This window comes from Myodes glareolus, chromosome X (genome assembly GCF_982192425.1).
Source record: "Myodes glareolus chromosome X, mMyoGla1.1, whole genome shotgun sequence".
Taxonomy (NCBI): Eukaryota; Metazoa; Chordata; class Mammalia; order Rodentia; family Cricetidae; genus Myodes; species Myodes glareolus.
Window position 1 is genome coordinate 130,326,302 of NC_142053.1, and position 7,013 is coordinate 130,333,314.

At 42.8% G+C, this 7,013-nt stretch overlaps 1 protein-coding gene across 1 annotated transcript; it reads right to left on the reverse strand.

Annotated features, from left to right (window-relative positions):
- Positions 1–1,606: 1,606 nt before the first annotated feature.
- Positions 1,607–6,144, reverse strand: Ezhip (EZH inhibitory protein). The gene has a single exon (XM_048461398.3). It carries the CDS (start codon positions 3,244–3,246, stop codon positions 1,957–1,959), a length of 1,290 nt encoding a protein of 429 aa, XP_048317355.1. The 5' UTR covers positions 3,247–6,144; the 3' UTR covers positions 1,607–1,956.
- Between the last annotated feature and the right edge of the window lie 869 nt (positions 6,145–7,013).

The window sequence follows — 7,013 nt, forward strand, 5'->3', positions numbered from 1 at the left end:
TGGCTCATGCCTTTAATCCCAGCTCTCCGGAGGTAAAGGCAGGCGGATCTCTGAGTTCGAGGCCAGACTGATCTACAGAACAAGTTCTAGGACAGTCAAAGTTACACAGAGAAACCACATCTCAGAAAACAATATATATATATATATATATATATATATATATATATATATATATATATATATTTAAATATGAAGGATCACAGAGACCCACACTGGAGAACTGGACTGAGCTCCCAAGGCCCAGATGAAGAGCAGAAGGAGGGAGAACATGAGCAAGGAAGTCAGGACCGCGAGGGGTGTGTCCACCCATGGAGGCGGTGGGACTGATCTAATGGGAGCTCACCAAGGCCAGCTGGACTGGGACTAATGAGCACGTGATCAAATCGGACTCTCTGAATGTGGCTGACAATGAGGGCAGACTGAGAAGACAATGATAATGACACCAGGTTTTGATTCTACTGCATGTACTGGCTTTTGGGAAGCCTAGTCTGTTTGTATGCTCACCTTCCTAGACCTGGATGGAGGGGCGAGGGCCTTGGACTTCCCACAGGGCAGGGAACCCTGACTTCTCTTAGGACTGGAGAGGGAGGAGAAGGGGGAGTCGGGGGAGTGGGAGGAAAATGGGATGATGGGAGGAGGTGGAAATTTTAATAATTAAATAAATAAATAGATTAATTAATTAATAATCTAATTAATTAATCTAATTATTTAATTATTAAAAATTAATTAATGAGGAAAAATTTATGAAGGGTCAGGACTAAGTCGGGGTCTATGCTTCTATTAGCTGCATACCAGAAACAAGGAGAAATGAGAGGGGTACTTTCTTGGCTTCATTTGCATTTTTAACTCATCTCTTACTATGCTTCCAGCTCAAATTTCTGAACTGCTAATTTCTGTCATAATAATTACGTGGTTAAAGTGAAAAATTTAAAACACTGAAGACCATTCACCCGAAATATTTAGGAAACACAATATTCATGAATTTCTCTCCAAATGTCTGCCTCTCATATGTACAAAGATTTTTCACAATGGATTTACTCACCAACACGCATTCAACTATCTGATGAAAACCGTGTCACCTGTGCCTTTAGTCATTAACCTTACGTTGCCCTCCTATGACCAAGCCTCACCCCAGACCTCAGAAAGTTCACCCCGTCTTCTTCCCCTCCCCCTCCCCACTTCCAACACATAGACACCATTCTGCTATAAAAACTGAGCCCCTATCTTCAGGCACTGGGCCTCAGTAATTTTTTCCTTCTTATCAAGTCTTCTTCCCTCTCCCTCTTTCCGTTTTTCCCTCCCCACTTGAGATCATGCCACCCTGCCTTTTCCTGGCTCTTCACGGGCTTTTTTCCCGTTTCCAATCACCTGTTCTAACTTGTTGGACAGAGCTCCATGTCCGACAGTTCTAGGTTAGTATTTTATGGCTCATTCCTTCCAAAGATTCAGCCGCATGATAACGACTCTCCTTAATTCTCCAAATATGAACTCCTAAAAGTAATAGTACCACAGTAAAGAGACTCAATTCTTTGAATAAAGTTTAACACTTTTATTAAAATGCTTAACTACATAAAAGGCAACTTGGAAAGCAAAACTCTGAGTCAAAAGAAAAGCCCATTAGCAATAAAACCCAAGTTGTTTTAAACAAGCACAGAATGGAATCAAAGGTGTTATAAGTGCTGGATAGCCCGGGCCAAGGGGTTTCAAACGTGCTCTGAATGGTGAACAGGGAGAAGTCCTCGAAACCTCATACACAGAAAACAGTGGATAGGTCCTGATTCCTTTTATCAGTCTCGGAGGACACTCACAAAACGTCACAGTACCGGTGGAGTAGGGAAGTGGGGGGGAAATCCCCTACTTCTTCCTCTGACTCTTCAGAAATGTAAGAATCCAGGTTATCCGTGTCACAAGTAAAGGCACGCCGAAGGCTATCTGATCTAAGAGCACAGATAGAGCTCAAGGAGAGGGGCAGGGACTTTGGTCAGGCGAACTGCTTGAGGAAGAGCCAGAACTTGGAATATCCAAAGTGTCAGGAAATGAGGAGAAAGAGGAGAGGGCCCCAGTAAACGGCCTAATCAAAAGATAGCGCCTACCCGGTGAAGGGGAAGAGGCCCGCATACGGACTGGGCGCCTTGGAGGAGAGCCGCCGGTTTCCGTTTCGGTGCTCTTCGGAAATTCAGTCGCCGAGGTGGACAGGCTTCCTTGGGTCTGGCTGCTAGGGCCAGGGGCAGGCTCCACGGTTTCTCCATGGCTTGGGCGGTCAGAGCTAGGCCCGGACACACGGGGGCCTTTGCGTGGTGTTGTGGGGTTGCCTGTAGTATCAGAACGACGGCCCACAGTAGTGCTGCCAACAACAGGATCCTGTAGAGTGGCTTGAGGGCGTAAACGCTGGTCTGGGCGGCGGACGCCAGGGCTGACCTCCAAGGCACTGCTATGTTGACCAGATGCAGTGGTACGTGAGCGGAGTACCCTGCCTTCAACAATCACGCCGCCTTTGGAACCAGGGCTGACCTCAGAGTCACCGTGACCAAGACCAAGATCAGGAACCTGCAGAGTGGCCTGCTGACGGAGATTCTGGCCAGCAGCAGTGGCGTGCCCTTCGTCAAAGCTGAACTCAGGTGCACTCTTGGGACCACCAGAGACAGGCAGAACAGCTTGGCTGCGGGTCTTAGAAGCCCGAGTAGACACCTGGTGTGACATGGTGTCAGATCCTGAGAATTTCTGGCTCTGCACGGAAGGTTCAGAGCGGTGAGATCTCAGAGAATATGATGGCTGAGACACAGAAGGCTCTTCTGTAGCTTCCGGAAGCTGAAGCTCACCTGGACATCTTGTAGCTAGGTCTCGGCTGGGCTGCTTCCTCCTTCTGCTACTTTCTGTCTGAGCCGGGTTCCCGCTGGCCGAGGTGGCTCCTTCCGAGGGTTGGTCCCTCTCTCCGTGGCTCCTTGTCCAGGGCCCAACACGTCCAAGTTTTGTGTTTGGACTGCCAGGGCCACCGCTACCCTGGAGGTTGGCATGCTGACTCTCCGGATTTTCACCAGCCACAGAGATGGAGTCAGATGTTGCAGGTTTGGCTGTGATGCTCTGGAGAACTTTGTCTGTCACAGAGGCACCACCGCCGGTCGGGAGAACTGAGGCAACAGGATTCATTCTGCGGGGCCGAGAGGTTTTTCTAGGTGTGTCCATATACCCCGAAACGTTGCCCTGGGGGTGCTTCTGCCCCTTCTTTAAGGTTGAATGGCTGGCCATATCGGCTTACCAGTTTCTTGCAGGTAAGAAAACGGCTTCTTGCCTTCTTCCTTGCTCAGTGGAGAGAGGACTTCTGGCGAGCCAGCGGTGATGCGGTAGAGATAAAACTGAGGAAGTAGGAGAGTAGGTGGAGCTGGCCCAATTCTAGCCCCTGATTCGACAGCTGTAAGTAATACAGTGCTACCAAATTCAACTTCCGGGAGATTTTTTGCTGAACCTCCCTTCACCTGTCGTCATCTCCTGCTGTGCTAAAGGCCAGGGAATCTTCTAGTGGCTTCTGGTGTGCTCTTCGACCCCCTACCCCAATCACACTTTCTGGGGACAAAGGTCTAAATTTCACAAGCCCTGCATCCTGTCCTGAGAATGTTTGGGGTGGGAACATTCACATGAATCATATGCAACCCCCAAAACGAGTTTGCTCATCACTTCGTGAATCAGTCTTGGTTAACCATTTACTATACGCTGACCTATAAGCTCTATCTCCTAAGCCATGTAAGACCCTACTTCTGTCCTTTAAGCAACCAGGTAGGGTTTTAAGTTTGCTGAGGTGGTCTAAGGATTTCAAAGGGAATGATAAGGCCCACATTGCCTTACCTTTGAAATGTTGAGCAAGGAATGTCAGTCCCAAACACCAGACCAGGCTTTACAGCTCTGCAGAAAGGCATTTCTCCCTGGCTTGCCCTGAGGCACAGACCAGGCTGCCTAAGATTCAGCTGATAAGTTGACTTGGGCTCCTCTTCTAGTTTTTTTTTTCCTACTTACCGTTTGCATAGAACTTTTAAGTTTAATATTTACACACATTTTTAATTATTACAAAAGGGCTTTGTTTTGGGTATCCCCAAACAGAAAAGCAAATGTATCAAAATCGGCAACTAGGCCATAGCACTGGGAGGCAGAGGCAGATGATCTCTGTGAGGTTTAGGCCAGCCTGGTCTACAGAGCTAGAGCCAAGGCAGCCAGGACAGCCAGGGATACATAAAGAAACCCTGTTTTGAAAAACAACAACAACAACAAATAAAAGCCAAACAAAAACAACAACTAAATTTTCTCATGCCTACAATCAAATACTGAGAAAGCTAAATTATATCTTCAGAGAAGAGCCATCCATACATGTTTCCTAATTTTAGGAAAATAGAAATGTTCATGCAGAAGTATTATCTTGTAACTTGTTTGGGGGTGTCCAGAAGGTACATTTTCCATGTCAATGAATGCTGACAAGGAGCCAAGTGTGCTATCTCACACCTGTGATTGTAGCACTGGGAAGGGTGAGAGCAGGATTTCAGCTTGAAGGTCCCTCTGGGCTACATGCTGAGACCGGTCTCAAAACAACAAAGTACCCACCATACCGTCTTGTAACTAAAACATAGTTCTATCGGGGAGGAAACATGTTTTCAAGCATTCTTGTACTAATCAATATTTATGCTCTTTCTGTCTTTTCTCATCAGTGTGAGATACACACTAGTGAGCTCATTAAAGATTGCCCACATACTCAAATGTGCCTTTATTGTGGATCACTTCTCAGAGGAAGAAATTCTTGATATAAGCCTATGTACATTTATAATTTTAGCAGAAGCAAATGGGACACTTAACAGAATGGATGAGCAACTGGACTGGACCACAGAAATAGAACAGAATGGTATTTGGTGTGTTAAATAAGGTGGAATGGCAAATGCATCTGAAAAAGAAAGTAGCATGCAATGAAATGGAGACTAAGTGCAGAATAGAATGAAATAGGGAATGAGACACACGCTTGAATAGTATGATATGGACAACCGAATAGGTCACAAACTGAATAGAATAGAATGGACAAAAACAGAATGGGACAGAAAGTACATAATATGTAAAAGAAAAATATAGTACATGAAAAAAATGTAGTGACAAGTAAAATATTAAAATAGTGAAAAATCAAATTAGGAAAAAATATAAAATAGGACCAAATGTGTAAAGTCCTGGAATTATTTAGTACAGATTTTAAAATAGCAGACAAAGATACGTGTAAGTGTGTGTGTGTGTGTGTGTGTGTGTGTGTGTGTGTGCTTACTTGGTGCTTGGTCATTAGGGAGTGGCACTACTAGACAGGGAATAGGAGGTGTGGCCTTGTTGGAGGAAGTGTGTCACTGGGAGTGGGCTCCGAGGTTCAGAAGCCCAAGGCAGATTCAGTTGCTCTCTCTTCCTGTTGCCTGGGGATCTGGATATAGAACTCTCAGTTCCTCCAGCATCATGCCTGTCTGCATGCCACCATGCTTCCCATCATTCTGATAACGGATCTCTAAAACTGTAAGCAAACCCTACTTAAATGCTTCCTTTAAAAGAATTGCCATGGTCATGGTGTCCCTTCACAGCAATAGAATACTGACTAAGAGATACATTTTTTTTTCAGGTATTTGGAACAATATTTCCCAACTTTAAAAGAAATACAATAAAGTATTTGTAAAATACATAAAGAATGCACACATCAGATATTAGAATTAAGAAATTATTTTAACATAGTCACTAGCTATATAATCAGTATTATAAAACCAAATTATATTTATACTAAGATCAAGAATTATGAAAAGAAAATTTTGAAATGCCATTTCATGTAACATGAGCAAGTATCAAGTGCCTGTGACCAAACAATAAAAACTCACAAGATGCTTGCTCAGAAATCACCCTATCAATTCTGAAAGAAGTTTAAGAAAGCCTCCATTAATCCGAGACACAGCATGTATCACTGTGGGTTGAAACAGTATTTTCAAACTGTTTCTGTTTATGGTCCCTACTCAGCATCCTCCCCCGCCAAAGAGTCCCAGATATGATGGTATATAAAATAGGCAGACCAATAGAAGAAGTGTTAAGAATAAATCATAAAGAAATATATTTTAAATAGTTCTCTAGTATACATTTAATTTTGTCAGTTACTAAAGATGATTGTAAACTTTCATACTAATGGGACAGATGGGCCCATTTATTCTTGCACAAATAATTAAATATTGACTGATTATTGGATATTTTAGGATATAGAGCATCTTCATATGTGTTCAGGGTTTATCAATATTTTATAATTGTCAATGATTAGAATGTTGCTTTATATAAAATGCAGCATAAATATGTAATACTACAAAATATTAGGAGCATGTTTAGAGCCATTTCAGAAGTTATTAGAAATTCTGTCACAACTCCAAGCAAATATTCTTTGTACATTTTATGAAAAGCAACTCAAAAGGAAATTTATAAAATCAAACATTCTAACTCTAAGCAATCCAAAGATAAGCTAGCATGAGATAACACAGAATAACAAATCTACAAATATTAAATGTTTAGCTTTTAAAATTATTAAAGAATAATGTTTCTGTAAAAATAGAAACCTTTGTTGGTATTGCAAAAGCACTGTAATTCATAACAAAGAACCGTCTTTGAGTTGAAGTCTTCCAGGTACCAGTGGCAACACTGTATGATGCAAAGTGCATGCCTGCTACATTCAGAAACCGAGTCTAAAATGAAGTTGTGTGATGACACACAGGTGACCCCTGCCACAAACCTCAGACTCATTTCGTGTTTGATATTGAATTAACTTTGCTTTATGTGTACTGCTCTATGCTTCTAAATTTTTCCAAACCCACCAAATTCAGTAATAAAACAATATAGGGCTGTCACTCACACCGGGAAAGATGATATTACAAAATTTAAAGAAAAATTCTCACCAGAATTATATACAAGTTCAATGGAATCACACACAATAAAAACTCCAAGAGATTGTTTGTCCGCAGAAATTGGGAAACTGATTC